We start from the raw sequence: 21462 nt of genomic DNA on the forward strand, positions 1-21462 counted from the left end.
ACTTAAAAAGAAATTGAATTAAACAGGTTAGAAGAGAAAGACTTTAGCTATAGGACTGGGTTTAAAAATATAAATAAATTCTTTTGTTCTGTAAAAAGAACAAAAGCTGTGAGAAACAGAACTCTTTGGTTCTTTAAAAGAACAAGGGAGGATTAAGTTGAATTTTAGGCTTGCAATTGGCCAGAAAACAAATTGCCAGATTAGGATGCTAATGGATCCCACTGAGAGTCCCCCCCCTTAACTGAAAATCCCTCTAGCACGTGTCCACTTTCAAGATAAAACAATGGCCTTGAAATTACCCATCCATATTAAGCAGCTGAGTAGCCAAGCAGATATATATGGTTATTCTCTTCCAAACTCAACTGAGACGGATTCTATTTTTACTTAAATTATTGTACAGGCCAATTTGCAAGTCCAAATTTACACAAATATACATTTGTCCTCTTTCAGGTTTGCGCTTCATCTTTTTTGATGATAGGTAAGAGTTTTTCTTAGGTTTAATGTAGATTTCTCCCACTTTTGATAGAGAGATGAAATTTTGGATTCCATAGGGTTAGGGTTAGAATTAGGGTTGGAGGTCTGGGAGTTTAAAATTGCCAAGGATGAGAAACACTACAGTAGCATGATTACAAAATAAACAAGAGTTCATCTTGTCAAAAGAGGTGTTGCAACTTTTAATAGCATGTAAATAAATGTGAACTTACATTGTGTTGCTACTGTAAGGTACCTTTAGAGCAGGGGTGTCAAACTCAAAGCCCACAGGCCATATCTGGCCTGTGGGGCCACTCTGGAAACAGCGAAGGACTGGCCTGTGGTGCCTCTGTCAGCGAAAATGGAATGTTTGGGGCGGCACACACAGCCTCCCAGGCTCCGTTTTTAGCTGTGATGGCCTCCTGCAGCCCTCTACCAGTGAAAATGAAGCGTTCCACCTCCCCTCCAAGCTCCATTTTCGCTGGCAGAGGGCTAGCAAAACAAACTAAAAGCAAAACAAAAGGAGAAATATTTTCCCTTTTGTATTTGAGCATCCAAGAAGAGGCAGGAAAGGAGAAAGGGAAAGAAGGAAGACAAAGAAAAAGGAAAGATGGGAAGAGAACAAGGAAGGAAAAAGAAGGGAAGAAGGGGAAGAAGAAAAGAGAAGGAAGAGAGCAGGAAAAGAAGAAAAGGTAGGAAGGAAGGAAAGGAAGGAAGGAAGGAAGGAAGGAAGGAAGGAAGGAAGGAAGGAAGGAAGGAAGGAAGGAAGGAAGAAAAGTCCTGCCTTAGCACTTGGCCACCAGCAGCCTGCTGCCCTTTCGCCATTCCCTTGTCTCATCCTCCTGACATCTCCTAGTGGTCTCCCATCCTATCGCTGAGGATGCTTTGGTTGCAAAGCCAGGTCTACTTGCGTGGCGAGGGAGTGGGCTTCCCTCTGACCCACATACTTTGCCCTCCCGCACACACCATGAGCAACCTGGCCAAGGAGAATGAGAACAGCAACAGCAGCCTTGAGGAGGAGGTAAGCGCTGCCGGGCACTCTTCCTCGGGGAAGTAGGGCTGGGTTGGACTGGGCTGTGGGGTCCCGATGCCCCGGAGATTGAGGGCTGGGTGCTTCCTCTCTGTTGCCTAGGGTTCTGGACAGCCTGCACCACTGTCCAGGGGTCCTCCTTGTGGCCTGAGAAGGACAGCGAGACTCCTCTAAAGGGCAAGGGTTTGGTGTTCTCCCTAGTCTCGCCTTCCTCCACTGGAGACAATGGATCCCCCCAGCCCCATCTGGGCCACCACAAGCACCCCAATATGAGTAATGTTGAACTGGCCATGCCCATCCCAGCTACGTCCTCCAGTCCCCCCGAAGTCAAACACAACCCTGAATGAAATTGAGTTTGACACCCCTGCTTTAGAGGATATTGAAAATCCTCATTATCCCATTTAGGACAGGTCTGGAATCCCTTGGATATCAATAAAACATTGTTTTACTTGAGGTTATGAATAGAGAGAGAAATACTAGTGGTTGTGGTTGTTGCTTTTAAACTGGTGAAATTTGTGCGTTTTTCCATGTATCCATTCATCCATCAGACAAATTTGGGGGGGGGGGAGCTGTCTAGTAACAATTAACAGAAATCCATTGTAGTATCAACTCTGGAAAAAAATGGTTAAATATATTTTGTTTTTTAACCTAAATAAAAACAAAGAAGCTATGAAGCAGATACCTAGGATGCCCAAAGACTAGTTCGCAAATACTGCAAAGTGTTTCTGCTGAATAAAAGCCAGAATATCAGGATTAGCCAGAGATTTAGTGTGATTTGCAAATGCTATGCAGAATTTTCATGCTGTCTTGAGCATGAAACTAATATATCCAGAAATGTCTTAAAATGAAAAAGAACAAAACATTTCTTTATAAAATAATTAAAAAGGAAAGAATTAAACCCAGAAATTTCTGCCCCTAAGGGAAAACCAGGAATAGAGCTTGATTTTTACGATGAACATACTTCGCAAGACTGTCCTCATTTGCATGATAGAACTGTCTGCCATACCTGGTTCATATTAGGGACCTAATCAGAAGCATTAGATCCAACTGACTGTATTTGAAATCTACTCACTGTTGTACTAAATCAGGAATTGGAAATAGTTTCCTTCTCAAAAAAATTATAGGAAGAAAACAAAAGATGCACAACAATTGACCAATTCATTATATAATTATATTAGTTATTTGTTATTATTTGTTGGAAAACCTGAACGACCAAATTGAGGACAGATTCTCCTTGAGAATTCCTATGTGGTCACTAAGATTGGCACTGATTTGATGGCACATGATCAAATCAATCAAGTCTTATTGTTAGGTGAGGAACAAGAGAAGAGGTTGCCAAGCATTCAAATTTTGATCATGTGTCTGTGGGGAGACTGTGAGAGTCACAAGTACGAGAACAACCAGGCATAAGTAACTTTTTCAGTGTCATTATAACTTTGAACGGTTGCTGAATGAATATTTGTAAGTTGAAGACTATGTTTATTGCTATATGTTTAAACAATGAAGTTGAGTAGACATTAACATGGATTTATCTACTGAGAATGAATGGGAAATCTTTTGTAGATTAGGTGCTACACCTGTCATTTGAACACAGACAGACTGTGGATGTAAAGTCAGTGAGGTCATGACACATATATTAGGGGTCTATATGTGTCCAGAATGATGTGGGGTCTTTTCGGTTTGGGAAATTAATATTAGCTTTTTTCCAGAATGCGATTAGCTCTCTTTTAGGTTTTTCTACAATAGTGACAAGAAACTATAGCTGGTCTTTGTTCAATTTGAAGAAGAAAAAAACCTATGTAGGATCAGATGAAGTTAGAGGGTAAATCACTAAAAAAAAATCCCAAAATAAGACAATACCATTTATGCACTGTTGCCAAGACAAGTTCACAGACGCATTCATGAATATGTGTTCACGTCAAGGGAGACTTTTAAAGTTTAATTTTAAATGTTAGGGTTTACAATACTTGTCTTGTGAGTTTCCTATCTCAAAAAGCCACAGTGTAAAACAACTTTTTTTAATAATTGTAGTCCAATCTTTTGAAGTCGCAATCAAATCTGGTAGCTTCATGTAGTGCTTTGGGGCCTCAACATACCTATAACTGCATAAGTAGTTATTGTCTTATCCATGGCTTAGCCACTACGACAGGGTTCCCACAACATATTAAACCCCCCAAACCATCTTATGGCTTAATGCAGTGTGTGAAGCCAACCTACAACTAACCCTGGAATGGGAAGAAGCTGAAGAAACTCACCTGCTCTTTCTCTCAGGTAATAGGAAAGATATGGGGTGCTGCTTGGGTATGACAACTATCCTGTTTCACCCAAAATAAGACACAACTGGAAAATAAACCCTAGCATGATTTTTCAGGATACCTATATAAGTCCTAGCCCCCAAAATAAGCCCCTGTTAAGATTGTCAGCCAGACCGACATATTTAGTACCGCATTTCTCCAAAAATAAGACCTAACTGAAAAATAAGCCCTAATGTGTCTTTTGGAGCAAAAATTAATATAAGACCCAGTCTTATTTTCAGGGAAACATGGTAAGTGTTTGAAATTCTGTTTATATAATGCACCACAGAGGAAACAAAGAGTACAGTCACCATGTACTTTACTGTTCAACCATTTATTGTAACAGGAAACAGGAAACTCTACTTAGAACAAAAGAGCATCCAATATATATCATAGATTCAAACCTGTAAATACTGCCATCTAGTGGGTGAGTACTACTGTAGGTGTTGCATAGAAATACATTCCAACAATGAATTCCAACACTAAGCAATACAGGTACTCCTTGTTTAGTGATCATTGAAAGCAAAAATGACACTGAAGAAGTAACTTATGACTGGTTCTCACACTTTTGTAATTTTTCACCATAACAGCAATCCCACGATCATGTGATCAAAATTTGGGCATCTGAATCTGGCATGTGTTTATAATGGTTACCTGTCACTATTTGCAACTTTCCCCGCTGGCTTCTGACAAGCAAAGTCAGTGGGAGAAGCTGCACTCGTATAATATCTGCAGTGATTTGCTTAAGAACTGTGGCAAAAAAGGCTGTAAAATTGGGTGTGACTCACTTAACAACTATCTTGTTTAATAACAAAAATTATGATGCCAATTGTGGTCATAAGTCAAGGACAACTCATTCTTGGAACTGGAGCACTTTCAGGGTTATCATCTAATCAATCTGTCTCTTTTTGGGGGCATTCCCTTTTGGGAACAAGCACCATGGATTTGCCCAAGCAGGATGGCATTAAGCATGGGATGTATCTGACTCACTGATTCAACATTCCCCCTCCTGCTCTAAATAAGGATTAAATATTTCTGAGACCTATGATTCAAGAATGTTGTAGGTGTATAGTGAGCAACAATCTAGATCTGCTAGCCAGTTCCTCATAGCATATATGACCAAAGTGGAGGGTACCAGTTCAATACTCTTTCCTCTATATTGAAGAGATAGCTTATCCAGTTGATAACACAAACCAATTCTTCCAGGATAACCCCATTTGCATCCACCAGTTCTGGCTCATCTTCTTCCCTAAAAATCAGATGCATCTGATACAAAACAAGAGATTGGTTAGTGTTTGGCTCCTCTCAGGCGGTTATGAGAAGACATCTGGTGTCTTACAAAGTGTCAACCTGGTGCCGGAGCACACCAGTCTATGACTTAACTTAATACTGATTAGGGATACTAGATAGCTACAATTAGTTCACCTGCCCAGCCCTGTTGCTGCCTACAGGTGGGTGATGCCAAGTATCTGTGTTAATTAAAAAATATCTCACTACATGTGTAAGGATTTATCTCTCTCCCTTTATGGCTAATATTCTCTCATGTGGGTAGGTGAGACAGGGTTGAGGAATGTTGGATGAAAAATGCCAAGCTAACTCTACAGAATTCTGAACACAGTAATGCTAGATGGACAAGAAATTTATGACTCTAATTCAATGATTTAAAATCCCAATCCAAGGAAATAATAAACCCTAGATTTTGATTTGCCTGTTTTATTTTTGAAATATTCTCATATCTTTAACATTTGTCCAAACAGTATACATTACAAGGAAGCAAACCTTGTTGAATCTACTTCATCCTAAACCAGAATCTTGTTTCATTTGTCATAGCTCAGCAGGTAGTTTGAATCTGATCAATTATGGGTTTTTTAAAATAAATCCTGTCCTGTAGGACCATTTGACCGAATAAAACAATTTCAGTTTGTAGATTGTATGCCCTCAATCAGGTTTGTACACCACCTTTCATTATCCAGAGAACAGTATTCTATGAGGGGAGAGGCTGTAAATAATCCAATTTAAAGTGAGGAAGAATGCTTAAGGGTAAAGGAGTTACCTTAAATCCCACCTCTCATGAGGAAAGAATCCATATCTTTGGTTGTACCTAATCTTGGGGGCTCTGGGAAATCGTGTGAATCTATTAGTATTTATATTTTTCATTTCTGTCCTAGATTTTTGTCAACCATCAGGGCCATTGACTTATTATAATGGTGGTGACATGGAAAGAATACCACATCCTCCATTACTTTTAACTCCCCCCCCTCTTCTATCTGCTTTCTATTCCCTGGCAGGATCCCTCTGCAGAAATTTCCATCTGTCCGAAACCGGTTTGGCCAGTCAGGGCTTCCTATTGCTGAAGTATTAAGGCGAGGTGGATTAAGGACTGGAAAACCACCAGCTACAGCTTCTGTCACTCGCCAGCGTCTCCACAACTACATGGATGTATGTTTTCTTAATAGAGGGCATAAGTTTATGATTAAATTTCAGAATGTTGCAGTAATAAATGAAGGCCCTCTGAACCCAAGTATGATGAGGCCAAAATACCAAAACTTGGTGGTCAAATAATTGGATAAATTTGGGGCAATTCAAGCCCATCCTCAACTATGGAAAGTTAATCTCTTTCAGCCCAACCTATTCAGTGAGGCTATTGTTGTGGGATAAATTGAAGAAAGACCCTATGTAAACTACCATGAGCTTCTGGAAGAAAAGCAAGTTATAAATCCACCAAATAAATTGATGGGTCTATGAGGGAAGGAAACTTAGCTGCTGGACAGAACCTCAAAAATTGTGCCTTTGTTCAAGCCTTAGTGATAAACCATGATTTGTCTGATTTTGGTTAGGTATGTTGTAGGGATTCAGTCATAATAGTTAGTGAATGGCATGGCTTCTTCTTGCCCCTAATAATACTCAATAGATGACACTTCAACAAATAGTAATGCTATGAGATATACTGTATAAACCAGCCAACTAACCAAATGTAAGTGTTGCTGGGTTAAACAAAAGGACCTTACAGTTAGTTCTCAATTTACAATTTAACTTGGGATTAGAAATCCCAATTTAACTTGGGATTAGAAATCCAATCATAAATTATTACACTCAAGGTACCCATATGTCCTGACCCATTTTTTCACTTCACTTATTAGTGGTCCTCAAGCAAATCACCACAGTGAAATGAAATAAAGTAAAGTGAATGTTGCAAACATGGTCATGTGACCATAGGATGCTGCGATTGGTAATAAAAGTGAGCCAGTTGCTAAGCACTCAAAATGCAGAATCACAGTGAGGAAGAGGTAATTTACAATGGCCAGAAGTTCTTTACTGCCATAAAGTATCCATTCCAAACCCTAAACCTAACCCTCACTCTTAATGACCACATAGATAGAACTTCTCTAGGATGATCTGTCCCCAACATGGTCCTTCAGGTCTACCAATGGTGCATGGTGCACCTAGTGCCAATGTAACTGAGTCCATCATCCTTGCTCTTCCACTTTTGGTGGAAGGCTTCCCATGAGAATGAGAATGAAGTCTTTGCACGATGTGTCCAAAATATGATAACTTAAGCCTGATCATTTGTGCCTTGGGTGAAAACTTTGGTTTCTTTGGTTTTTGTTGTTGTTGTTTATGGTATTTTGAGGTGTCTTCTCCAACACCAAAGTTCAAAATAATCAATAATCTTTCTATTCTGCATCTTCAAAGTTTAACTTTAATTTCCATAGCATGTCACAGAGAAAATCATTGCAAGCACATTTCTGATCTTTGTAGATATAGACATACCCCAGCATACAGTATGAATATATTTTCCAGGTCTCATTGCTATTCTAACAAAATGCTAGCCTATGAAATATTTCTTGTTACTTTTCTATTGCTTGCTCACTAGTGAAAAGTGGAAAACATCTGCCATGTCAATAGCAATAGCAATAGCAGTAGACTTATATACCGCTTCATAGGCCTTTCAGGCCTCTCTAAGCTGTTTACAGAGAGTCAGCATATTGCCCCCAACAATCTGGGTCCTCATTTTACCCACCTCGGAAGGATGGAAGGCTGAGTCAACCCTGAGCCGGTGAGATTTGAACTGCTGACCTGCTGATCTAGCAGTAGCCTGCAGTGCTGCATTTAACCACTGCGCCACCTTGGCTCTTAGCAACTTTGATCATAAAGGTCATAAAACGGGGCAAAACTCACAATAAATATTTCACTTAGCAACAGAAATATTGGGTTCAATTGTGGTTTTAAGTTGAAGATCACCTGTATGCATTCATGTTCTTTCAATCCAGCTTCACTGAATATATATTCACTATAAATCCAGTTCCTTTTGCTGTGTTATGTACAGACTGTGGCTTCCAGTCCAGTATATAAATTTTGCATGAGGCTAGTAACTTGTTCTAGGATTTCTAGTTTTCTCAGGAAATACCACAGTTGGATATGGTTGACACTATCAAAAGATCTTTCTATAATCAATTAAGCACATACTGACTTTTTTATTAAAAAATCCTTTCGCTTTCTCAATTTTCTAGTGAGCATCACTAATAATCTTTCTTGGTCCTCAGATTTTTGTAAACTAGACTAATGTTCATGCAGGGCTTTAATCTGAATGATCTGAATGATCCTAAGTATTTTGTTAGCATGTGCAGTCAAGGATACTGTTTGCATGCCCTCTTAGGTCTTCTTTCTTTGATATTGGTAGAATAATCTTTTCCACTCTCTTTACCATTTTGTCTTTCTCCAGATTTGCTGGCATAATTTGGTTAGAACCTTTACAGTTTCTTCTCCTCTTCATTGCTGTTTTTATGTGGATATTCTATCAATTCTTGTAGCCCTCCCATTTGATAATACCTGTATTCAAAGTGCTGATTTAACTACCTATTTTAGTACTAGAGATTCTTGGAATTATCTTGAAAAAATTATTTGTTGTTGATATTGCTAAATTCCTCTCATTTTTGAATCAGTTACTTATGTACATTAACATCCTTTACTATGTTAATTTAAATCTCCTTCTGAATTAGGAAATATTTTGAAAAAGTTTTCTTGGGTTTCTATGTCAGCTTCTATCTTCAATGTCTTTTGCAGATATATACAGGTAGTCATCGAGTTATAAATGTGTTGGAGCCTGTCCATTCCATTCATATCTTGAGGATTCGTGGGAGTGAATCTCATACCTTGAACTAGATCACTCCCTGCTTTCCCGCATTCGCAAATTTAATGCGTGGGTGAATGTGTGCTTTGTTACGTGGACATGAGGTATCTCAAGGTAGGGAAGGCCAGGGGAGAGGTAGTGATGGAGCAGTTCCCCAAGACCTCCCCAACCCACTAAGATACCTCATACTTCTCTCTCACTGCCGCACTGGACTCACTTGCCTTGCAAAGATCTGTCTCCTCTCTGACACAGCTTCTTTCTCTTTGAGGAAGAGGAGATCTCCAGGGCACAGAAAGTGTTTTGCCGCACTTGTCTCCCACACCTTTCCCATCCCTGAATTCCTTTCCACCCCCACTGGGATAATTTTTGCCCAGATGGTGACCTGACGAAGAGTGGAAGCTTCATCTGTGTGCAAATAGGGCCTTTGAAAATAGAGGGATGTGCTCCATTTTGAAATGCCCCATAAGTACCTATGAAGCCTTTGAAAATGGAGGGATTCACTCTGTTTTAAAATGCCACTTAGGCACCTATGAGGCCTTTAAAAATGGAGGGATTTGCTCCATTTTCAAAGGCCTCATAGGGGCCTTGGGGGCATTTCAAAATGGAGTTAATCCCTCTGTTTTCAAAGGCTCCATTTGCACGTAGATGAAGCTTCCAGTCTCCATCAGGTTTCTGTCTGAGTAAAAAGTGTCCCAGTGGTGGCAGCAAGGTGTTGGGAGGAGGAGCAGGAAACAGGCACCACAAACTCTTTTCACGCAGAGAATGAAAGTTTTTGGGGTCCATGATCTCATGAGAGATCAGGCACCTAGTCTCTGCAAAACAGGACGAGTGCCTGAATTTGTGCAATATTATGGCGCCCAGGAACTTCCATCAACTCTCATCTCCCTTAAAAGCAAAGAAACTGTGGCAAAGAGGAAACAGATCTTGTAGGGTAAATGAGACCAGCAAGGCAGGATGAGAGGGGAAGTGCTTGTAAACACTAGGAGGTGCTTATCTCATAAATTCAAACAGGCGCTAAATGAATGCTCGTAATCTGGTGATTAGCTGTAATGACAAATTCTGTTTTGTTTAAACAGATTTTTTTTCTTGTCTCTTTAACAGTTCTCTGAATATCGTTGTTCCTTCCTAAAATATTTAGCTTTCTTGGCTTTGCTTTTTTGCAATTTTCATCCTTTGTTCTGAAACCCAATTTGTTTTCTTCTGTTTCTTCATCTTTGGCAATCTCTTTTTATATAATCCTTTTTTAAGTTTATTCCACAGTTCTCTAGCTATTTTATCTATGAGGATTAGGATTTCCAATGTTTTCTTTAATGGGTAGGGATATTTTCAAGATTATATTATGGAAAGTGTCTGGCTTTGTTTTTCTAATTGGCTTGGAATTTCACAATATTGGTTGGTTGAAGACTGGGCTAGCAATGAAGATATTATAGAATTGGTAGACAGAGATTAGTCACTTTCCTGCTTAATTTTTGTTTCCTAGATTATACAAACCAACTGTGGTTTTTTCCTACTATCTGCAACTTCCAACCACAGTCAGCACATCAACCTTGCATGTTCTATAAATTTCTATACATTTCAAATTAAACTTAACCATAAAACTTTTCCCCTCCTCCTCTGATTGGAGCATGAACTAAGCATAACAGTAAAGTGTTGTCCATGATGTCCTATTAAATTTACATGATTATTATTTTGTTCCAAAGTACAGGTAGTCCTCAACTAACAACGGGTCACTTAATGACCATTCAAAGCTCTGACACACCTTTCGGGGGGGGGGTTACTTATAATCTAGATTCGAGATTCCAACAATCAGGCCTTTCTTCAGTCATAATTAGAGGACTGCCTGTACTATTCCTTTCTATAAAAGCAAGGACATTCCTTCTTTGCTTTTCATGTCCTGAATAGTTAATAGCATGATCTTCTGATTCTCCAATCCATTTCAATTTACTGATGCCTAGTATGTTATTTATATACTTCATTTCATATCTCTGTATCAAACTTTTCCATGTTCATGATTTTTGCATTCCATATTCCCATTGTCAATTCTTCTTTGCAGCCTCAGATCTTTTTTTCCTGCATGACAACATCAGCAACTAAACATCTGGAAGGCCACTTCCAATCTAACACCATGATAAACTTCATTAGTGTTCAGAAATATCACTTGTATGCCAGGTACAATTTGACCTGGGTGTTCATCATCCAGGCACTATGTCATCAATCACTTCTATCTTATTTATCCATGTTGTTTTTCCTAGTAAAATGCAGAAGTGGCTGACCACTGCCTTCTCTAACACAGCTTAAAATGATGCCCTTCCTGTTGTGGTTAAGGTGATCACCCATCTCCATCATCTTCCTGTATCACTGCTGCTGAATTTAGGTGCCTGCTCTCTTTAGTTGGGTAGCTGGAGTGACCTTAGGTGACCCCAATGAAAGAATACACTTGGCATACATTCCCTCCAAAGAACACCACTTACCCTGCTAAAATGAGGCAGGATTCAAGGATATCTACTATTAGAAAGAGGATAAATCTAGTTCTAGATAACTTTTACATAACCTTAATATTCCACTCTCCCAATCAAGCAAATTCAGATAAAATCTTTTAACTCCCATTTTGATTTCCATCTGAAAAACAAAAGACCAATATGCTAAAAATCTGTCAATTAAATGTTGCAATATGGGAGAGTCAGCTGTGCTCTGTTCTCCTCAAGAATTCTGTAATTATTTCTTCTCCTTCTCATGCTGATGGATTTTTTTTTCAGTTGACTTTGTCATGTAATTACTGAGCGTGCTGGTTCCTCATTTGCTGTTCTTCTCCTTTTCCTCTTCTTTAAGATTAATGTTTCTGAACTGCTTGAATTCTTCTGCAAATGTCAGTTTTTCTGTGTCTGGTGCTACATCTCTGTTTTGCCTTTGGCGATTCCCATATTGGATACAAAAAGATTGGCACTCAGAATGAGTTTGTTATTGGTGTATTTACTTAATTTATAATTACATTTTTTTCTCTAGACCAGTGTTTCTCACCCTTGACAATTTTAAGCTATGTGAACTTCAGTTCCCAGAACACCCTACCTAGTCCATATGGACTTGAACTCCCAGAATACACCACCTAGCAGTTATGGACTTGAACTCCCAGAATGCTCCACCTAGCACATGCAGACTTCATCCAGGAGTTGAAGTCCACACATCTTAAAGTTGCCAAGCTTGAGTGATGCTGCATTAGACAATCAAGGTAGACTACAAGGCAACTGGGGGAGGGCAGAGAGAACCTTTGTGAGATAGGTTGGCTAGGAGAGAATGTCTACTCCAAAATCACTCAAGGATCTGAATTTAAATCCCCCAATTCGGTTTTGGTACCAAATTAGTCCTCTCTATTTAAGAATGATAAATAAATAAGGACAATAACTAGATAAAATAATACTGTAGATAAAGACATTGGTTCAAGTCATTATAAAATGCTTACCCTTTTGTTCTCTTCTTCTTTTCTTGCTATATCCCAGGCCCAATACTATGGTGAAATCTGTCTTGGAACCCCCAAACAATGCTTCAACGTCGTCTTTGATACTGGCTCATCTAACCTGTGGGTGCCCTCTTCCAAATGTTGCCTGATACATTTGGCATGCTGTAAGACATCATACCCTCAACTGATTCCTGAGAATAGAGTGGAGGTGGATGGGGAGGAGTTGCTCAAGAGAAATGTACATGCTAATGCATCCAAAATGTTATGCAGGCTTTTCTTAAAATCACAAACTGATGTAGAATGAACCAGATGAAAAAATTATAAATATAACCATTGTTACAGTAATCCATTCCTCTCTTAGAGAAGTAGAAGGATTACTTGGTCAGTCAAATTCTCTCCAGTTGTCAACTTAAGTGGTAAAGGAAAAGTTTCATCGTGAGAGACTTTGGCCTGGTTCACAGGCAACATCAAACCAAAGAAGCCACAGTACTGTATGAATCCAACACCAGGGAAGATTTGGAAGGGCTGAATGCCTTTCTCTCCTGGAAAGATAGGTTATTTTGAAATCAGAACAAAACCATCCATGATTTGATCATGGATGGACCCTAGGTGGGGTGACATTAGTGTCACTGTGTGGGTTCCATTTCTCCCATCAGGGTTCTCTCTGATGGGACAGGTAAGGTTAGGTATGGGTGGCCTTGTTGTGGCCCATAACAATTACAGCCTTCATTAAGATGCCTATGGAAAAATAATAATTATATTGAATATATAAAGTTGAGAGCTCTCAGGTTGATAGGAGTTAGCATACCATCCACCCTGTTATGTAATTGCTTGCCCAGTTGAGTCAATATAACTACTGTTGAAATCACATAAGTTTTTGATAGTGAGTAGTCTCAGTGACTCTTTGGGACTTGCTTGTCTCTTATAACCTGGGAATTCATAGCAGCCATGAAAACTGTGGGCTTTTCTCAGTGAATGTTAGGACTGTGGATCATATTGCTGATCACATGCTAGGTTTGGTCTTATGCCATCATGTGACATATCATGACTTTTTTTTCCTTTGCAGAGCTGGGGTGGGCATGGCCTGCATGTGACACATCCAGCCCTCAGGCCACCAGTTTGACACCCCTGCTATATGTTGGGAAATATCAGTGGCCATAAAGTAGATTAGCATGGAGAGAAGGGAAGGGAAGCCCTAGCCCAGTCTGTTCTCTGTACACAATTAACTGCTTTTTCTCTATCAGGGGTACACAAACATTACCGTTCCCTGTTTTCCTGCACCCACAAGGCCGATAAAAGCAAATTTGAAATTCATTATGGAAGCGGTAGCCTTAAAGGATTCTTAAGCCAGGATGTCCTCAGGGTGAGTATTGGAAGCTGGCAGAATCTGGTTTTCAGAAATAATTACGTTTAATGCTGGAAGGAAGGGATTAAGAAGGAAATACAAGGGCATATTTTTCCTTTCTTGAAGATAAAATTCAGTTTTCTTTTGAATGAGATTTTTATACCATTTATTTTATATTCTCTTTCCTGTGCCAAGTCTCGGATCTCTAAGATGCAATCTAAGACAGAAGAAAATAGTTTCTCTTCAATTCTTAGATAACTGTTAATGAAGGCATATGAACTTTGGGAGCTGGACAAAGAAGCAGCTTTGGAATATTTGCAGGTTTTTTTCATTACACTAAATAAATATCATCAGCCTACAAATTCAAGCATCCTTAAGATACCAACTATTGCGAGACACTGGTGTGTTTGGCCAAAATGTGGACTCCAGCATCAATTTGGGGGGACCATAAAAGGTCTGCCCTTTTGACTTTTTGACCACCCTTTGTGGATATCCCTGCTTGTTTTCCAAAACACTGAAAACCATAACTCCTGATTGATGATGGATCAGATTGGTTATACTTAATAATAATGTAATTATCTGTGTGTAATAAAAGGCAGGGATGTCTACCATGTGTGGTGAAAATAAGTCAAAATGGTGGTCATGAAAACTTGATTGAGACTTTTCCCATTTTATATGCATTGCAGTAAACTTTGACAAGTCATATAACTGGGTTAACTTATTATATGATACACATAAAAACCAGACAGTTTTTATTGCACTTGTGGTTCATAATATCTTATGGACACCCCCTGATAAATGAAACAGAAGACAAAATTCTGTGTATTTTCTTTCTCTTCAGATTGGTAACATCACCGTTAAGAACCAGACCTTTGCTGAGGCTACCGATTTGCCAGGCTTGGTTTTTGTGGCTGCCAAATTTGATGGTATCATGGGATTGGGTTATCCCTCCATCTCAGTAAACAACATCACCCCACCCTTTGATAACATGATGAAGGCAAAACTTCTGAAAAACAATGTCTTCTCATTCCAACTTTGCAAGTATGGACCTCTCTGCTATTAATATCACCTCCTCCCTGTTATTGACCAAAGTAGAAGACCTCCCAAGTCCCACCCCCTTTATGAAAGTTTGGGGAGGGGGTCCCTCCCTCATCCTCAGCAATTGGCATCCAACCTTATAGCCTTGTGCTATAACAGGGCTGTCAAACTCCTGGCCTGCGGGCTGGATGCGTCATATACTGGCCATGCCCACCCTCATTTTAGGGAAGGGGAAAAAAGTCCGACTACATCACGTGATATTGCCATGACGACTTAAGTTTGACACTCCTGTGCTATAGGCAACATTCTCTGCTCTTTCTGAAGAACTTCAGCCTTAAGTTCAGTAGGGTGTAAAATGACTGATTAAAATAAATTAAACTTAAAGTCACATCAAACTAGTAGCTCAGAACTGGTTCTCTCTTTTTCCCTCAGCCTCTGCCTCCCCTTCCATCTTCCTTCCTTCCTTCCTTCCTTCCTTCCTTCCTTCCTTCCTTCCTTTCATCCATCCTTCCTTCCTTCCTTCCTGCCCGCCTGCCTTCCCCTCCTCTTTCCTTCCTTTCTCCCTTCCTTCCCTCCTTCCTTTCTGCATAAAGATCAAGATGAAGTTTCTGACCTAGTGCCTTCCTGATGTGTTGGAATACACCACCTATCATTCCTATCCAGGAGGATAGTTTGTTTTGTAACAGGTTTAATAGTTTACTTCCAACTGACTCACCAAGAGCAATGCAGGATTTCAAAACATCTGGTAGTACACAATTATCAGCTGTTGAATAGAATGTGAGCATTACCATATTATATAGAGTAGCAGACAACATATTTTACATACAAGTGAGATGTTGAGCATCTCCATTCATTCTTAACTGTCTCCCTTCAAATGTTGGGTCATTCCTCTAGTCTCTTCGCTTCGCCTTATGAAGTCTTCTGCTACTGAGACCCTCCTTTTGCAGTGGACTGTTTCAGTTACCAAATTAACCCCCCCACCGCTTCCACTCCTAGTCAAGAGGCAGGCTGTATGTGGATGTGAGAAGTAGTCCTTGACTTATGATAATGGAACCTGTGCATTACAATTGTGTGCCATGATGGTTATAAAACAGGTCATCACATAACCAGACTCATGTTTAAAATCTTTTTTTGCAGGAGTCCTTAAGCTAATGTGGTAAAGCAAATACTGTGGTCATAAAGCAAACACCTCAATTATAAAGCAAACCCATTGTTCACTATGGGCCATTTTTGCCGAAAACTGGAAACCAGTTTTCAGCAAAACATCATAAATGGCCATGTTGCAAATGGCCATAAATACTGGATGGTTGCCAAGCACCTGACATGTGGTCATGTGACTATGGGGAGGGGGCAGGCCCAGCTATTGGAACTGTTGGAGCCAGGTTGTAAATATCTTTTTGGGGGAGAGGGGAATCTATCATATAACTTTGAACAATCATTAAGCAATTGATTATTAGTTGAGGACTACCTGTCGTGGGAATTGTACTTCAGGCAAGAAAATATTGTTACCAGCCTTCCAGTAGCCAGTCTTTCAGCCATCAGCCCTGGAGGACTATGCTGTGGCCTGCTAGCAGCCAGATTCGGACATTGAGGAAGTTGGGGAGGAACATGGGCCAGTCCTGGAATTTGGGGAGGGCTCTGATGTGGGCTCTGTGTCAAAGGCAGAGAGGGGACCAGGGCCATATGCCAGTTATCAGCTATCTTCAGAGTCAGACATCAGTGAGGCAGACGAACAGCTGGAGCCTGTTCCCAGTGTGCACATACACAGAGTTGCCAGGTGAAGGGAACAGCTAAAAGACAAGGGTTGACTTGGGAGTAAGGCCACAGGTGGACAATGAATGGGCCCTCCCAGAGAAAATAAAAGAGGAGTGAAAGAAGAGTGGAGTTTGCAGGAGACATTTAGTTCACTTAATTGGCTCATGACTTTCCGAGACTCCTTGCAGATATCCACCTGTCAGCTTTCTAAGCCAGGTAAGGTCTGTGACTGTAAGTCCTCCTTTGAAAGACTTTGCTGGATGTGAATGAGCAGAATTCACAGTAAATTAATAAAATTTGTTGGGACCAGGAGTTTGCTTCATGCTCTTGGGAAGCCTCAGTCAGAACAGATTACTCCCCATGTTTCTTGGCCTGAGTCCTCTCTCCAACTGGCCAGTCCTGTTGATTTCTTTCCTGATCCACCTCTCTGATGGTGGATCCACAGCAAGGACACACTCTTGTATTTTCCCAGAGTATCCAGGGACAGGGGTCAAAAATGTCAAGATGGAGGCTGCCAGTCTGTAGCCAAAGCTACCCCCACCCCCATTTTATTATTACCTGTTGTTTGTGCAATGTAAATTAAAAGAGCAAGGCTTCATTGTGAGGTCCTGGCTACCATCTTAACTTATTTTGACCCTTCTGGCAGACTGAGAGTAATCTTTCTGATTACAGGTAGAATTACAACCTTCATTTAGCAACTGTTCAAAATTTCAATGGCATTGAAAAAAGGGCTTATGGAGATTCTCAATCATCTAGGTCATGGTTGTCCCAAAGGTGCTTTTTCAAGAGGCAGTTAGACTTTGGGGTTTTTCTTTTTTTTGAACAGCTGAAGAAGCTTCTTGGATGAGAAATAAAACCAGTTGCCTCTTGAAAAAGCACCTTTGGCACTGGAAGAAAGCAACTTGCCATTAGTTCTCCCTTTTACAACTATTGCAGCAGCTGCCATTTATGCAAAATGGCAGGCTCAGGTTGTGACTTTTCCAGCTGACTTCTGACAAGCAAAGGCTATGGGATAGCTGGAATCACTTAAGGGCTGCATAATTCATTTAATAACTGCAGTGATTCACCTAATTGTGGCAAAAATGTCATAAATTCAGGTGCGATTCATTTAACAACTGCCTTGCTTAGCAATGGACATTCTGGTCCCAATTGTGGTCATAAGTCAAGGACTACCCATACTTGATTTTTCTTTCTTTCTCGTGTTTTCCCAGAAGTTCAGTGTCCATACATTTTTGGCTGAAGCAAGTATCGATCTTATCTCTGATTCCTTCTTATTGCCTCAGGTTGTTTCACTGCCTAATCACTTTCTTTGTTTTTTTCTCTTCCAGAATCCATTTTTGTAGCCCAGGTCTTAGATTAGTACACCAGTGCCCTCTTTGCACTCACAACTCCACACTTTTTTATATGCTTTTCAAAGTCTACATTTCCATATCTTCCTATGACTTTCCCCTCCTGTTGGATTGTCCTTGTAGACTTCACTTTGTCTGCCGAGAACCTCTTTTTCTCCTCTTGTGACCCACTGGAGTTTTTGCTCCTGTTTACCTCTACATCCTCTTTTTTTCCCCTCTTCTGGATCCAACTAATTATATAAAACCTGAGTGTCAGGGGATTGAGCAGCCGGTGTCCGAACGGAGTCAGAGATGCTGACATGAACTTGTAGTTTTTATATAAATAAATATAATTTACAATTTATATTTACAGCAGACAAGATAGTCAGGCACATCGCTACATCATGAGGTAAATCAGAGAACAGCATACAGAACACACAGAAGAAAAAGGCGGGGGAAAAGGTTAACACCCTCTTTATACCCAGCAACCAATCATAACATAGATTGCCTCACGAAGGAGCCCACACTCTCCAATCAATCAACTATTGCTGTGTGTTCTGGGCCATTATGCATTTTACTGTTCCAGCTATTAAATTTAATATCTTAATACTAGGCAATCACATTCCTAACATCCAGTTATTCCTTTGGCAAATTCCTACCAATTTGCAACAACTACAATCATTTCCTCAAACTTTGGTGGCGCTTCCTGAGTTACACTTACTAGGAATAAGTACACCCACCTATTCAATAAAAATTAAATGTCAAAAATATGGGATTGAATTAACAGTTAATAGCCTATGTAAAATGATCAGGTTTATGTTTTCTGTTTGGCTTCCTGAAGTATAACCGTATTCTCAAAAAAAATTTGGGGACAAGGTAGTTTATCAAGACAACTCTCCAAAACCCTAATACTTTTTAAAATTTGGTTTCTGGGTTCTTGAATATCTCAAACAATTAGTTTAACCATTCTACACTTTTCCAGTTCTGAAAAATTGGCTAGGGATCACTTACAACAGCATTTCTCAACCTTGGCAACTATAAAATGCGTGGGCTTTGACTCCCATAATTCCTCAGCCAATATGCTACCTTGGGGATTCTGGGAGTCAAAGTGAACACATCTTAAAGTTGCCATGGTTAAGAAATTGGCTTACAACATTATTCTTTGCACATTATACAATTTCCATTTCCCACAAATCTTTGTATTGGGTTTAGTTGGTTACCACTAAAAACCACATATATAAAGAAAAATTATCAGGAAATCTAAAAGAAATTACTATACTCCCTCCCTATATGATTTTCTTTCTGCTTTTGACCCCCAGATACCACACTGTAATGTAGATAAGAAGCTTTGAGGAAATGATTGTAGTTGTTCAATAAGAGCCTTTTGGAAACACTAGATCAGTGTCTTTGAACATTGGTAATTTTAAGATACCTGGACTTCAAATCCCAGAATTCCTTAGCCAGCATGCTCACTGAGGAATTCTGGGACTTGAAGCCCACACATTTTAAAGTTGCTAAGGATTCAATTTTGGGAGTTGAAATCCACATATGTTAAAAGTTGCCAAGATTGAGAAATGTTGCCCTAGAACTTGAAGTATATAACGTGAAAAAGGAGTGGAGTAAAAATGGACAGAAAGAAAGAAAGCAAACTTCCCTTGTAGTACAACAAAACCAAGCCTACTCAGAAATAGGAATAGTGCCAATTCAACAGGAACCTGTTTTGGCTTATTATGCAAACTGATCCTGTTTCTCATCATCTCACTAGATGGTATTGATCAAGGGCTACGTGCAACATTTGGATTTAATCTTGAAATCTATGGAATAAGAATCAATAGGGTTGTCCTGAATGGCTATGTGATTGTTCCTCTGCCAGAATAATAGTGTGTGTGTGTGTGTGTGTGTGTGTGTATGGAAAAATAGCATTCAAGATAAGAACTAATCTTTGTAAACTCCTGGTTCTTGGTGGCAAAATTAAGCATGCGTTACCTTGATTGAATGGTTAGTACTTTTTTGCCTGTATTTAAACTTTTATTTTTAAACTGGAAGGCAATTTTCTTTGGAATTGCCAATGAATGCAGGGAGGCTGGGTTTAATGCTTCCTTTCCCTAATGAAAAGGTCTCTCTTCAGCTAATGTAATAATTGACCTTGTGGGGAAAGAAATGACACTTCCACTGGATTTTTTTCCTCACAATGTTCGGGTGAAGAATTACCTCTTTATCACCATCTAGTGGCTGTGTGATGTTGTACAACCTGGGTATGGTGGTTCTAACTAGAATATTGAGGGGGAAGAACAGTATTTTTCAAACTTAAGTCACTTTAAGATGTGTGGTCCCCAGAATTCCTCAGGCAGTGTAGGTGAATGGAATATTGGAGGTGGGGTGTGTGGGTGGCTGGGTAGCCATAATAGAATTAACACAGGCACTTAAAGCCTTAGTAAAGATAAACTAAAAAAACAGGAAAGCCAATTGCTAGATTGGGCTTCTAATTGTTGTCCTGATTTATATTCCTATGCCCTAGGCACTAGACACACTTAAAACAGATCCTGGGTGCAGCTTATAATACAATAAGGAAAACATGCCCTGTGTACCCTAATTACTTTTCTCTGCAACCATTAAAACCTGAAGACCTTTAGCCATCTTGGAAATGTGAACTTTCATGAAGTAAATTACACTGGGGCTTAAAACAGCTGTTTTAACTTTTGTAACATTTCTCTTAGCTCCAACAAGACCTCACAACAAGACAATGGAGGTGAAGTTATTTTCGGAGGCATCAACCACAACGCCTATGTGGGAAAGCTTCACTACATCCCAGTGTCACGCAAAGCCTACTGGCAGATCAAGATGGACAAGTGAGTACACCTTTAGATCCCCCATACTGGATTGCCACACATGCGAGGAATTATGATTTTGTAGACACATATAAACCTCAGAGTGTATCTGCTTGGAGAAAATGAGAGGTATCCTCAACTTACCATCACAACTGAGCCCAAAATTTCCATTGCTAGGCAAGACAGTTGTTAAGTGAGTCACATCCCATTTTATGACCTCTTTTGTTGATTCAGTTGTTAAGAGAATCACTGCAATTAAGTGAATGACACTCCCACAACACTGTATCATCATAAATACATGCTATTTGTTAAATGCACAAATTATGATCAGTGACTATGGAGATGTTGCAATGGTCACAATTATGAGAGCTGGTCATAATCACTTTTGTCAATATCAATGTAACTTCGAACAATCGCTAATAAACGAATGATTGTAAATTGTGGACTATCTGTAAGTACCCAATCACTGGTGCCAGCTGAGTTTAGCTGCTTGCAATGACACCCCTCAACACTAGAGGGCAATGCTGTAGTATTTTTAAAAATGACATTCAGGTCTACTATTCTTTATTATGCTATTATTGTTTTCTTTTTTCTTTTCTTTACTTGTCCTACGTGATATTCCTGCAAGAGCTTAAAGGCATCAGTAAGACAAGCAGTCCCCTGCAGCTTTCTCCTGTGATCACTAAACACATTTTCCCCCAAACTAGTGTGGACTGCATGGACAATCTGGGCTGATGGGTATTGTAGTCTAATAGACCTGGAAAGCACCAGATTGATAATGACAGCAT

The 21462-nt window shown here is 39.7% G+C and overlaps 1 protein-coding gene across 1 annotated transcript in view; it reads left to right on the forward strand.

The window, feature by feature from the left end:
• The window catches only part of LOC106546581 (cathepsin D), a 30051-nt gene that overhangs the window by 973 nt on the left and 7616 nt on the right, over positions 1 to 21462 (forward strand). The window contains exons 2-6 of the mRNA XM_087711970.1: positions 6084 to 6234; positions 12421 to 12544; positions 13625 to 13743; positions 14567 to 14766; positions 20564 to 20695. Coding sequence (XP_087568096.1) covers positions 6084 to 6234; positions 12421 to 12544; positions 13625 to 13743; positions 14567 to 14766; positions 20564 to 20695 — 726 coding nt within the window. The remainder of the gene's footprint in view (positions 1 to 6083; positions 6235 to 12420; positions 12545 to 13624; positions 13744 to 14566; positions 14767 to 20563; positions 20696 to 21462) is intronic.

This window comes from Thamnophis sirtalis, unplaced genomic scaffold (genome assembly GCF_051295495.1).
Source record: "Thamnophis sirtalis isolate CommonGarterSnake01/CBP01778 unplaced genomic scaffold, rThaSir2_p1.2 scaffold_4, whole genome shotgun sequence".
Taxonomy (NCBI): Eukaryota; Metazoa; Chordata; class Lepidosauria; order Squamata; family Natricidae; genus Thamnophis; species Thamnophis sirtalis.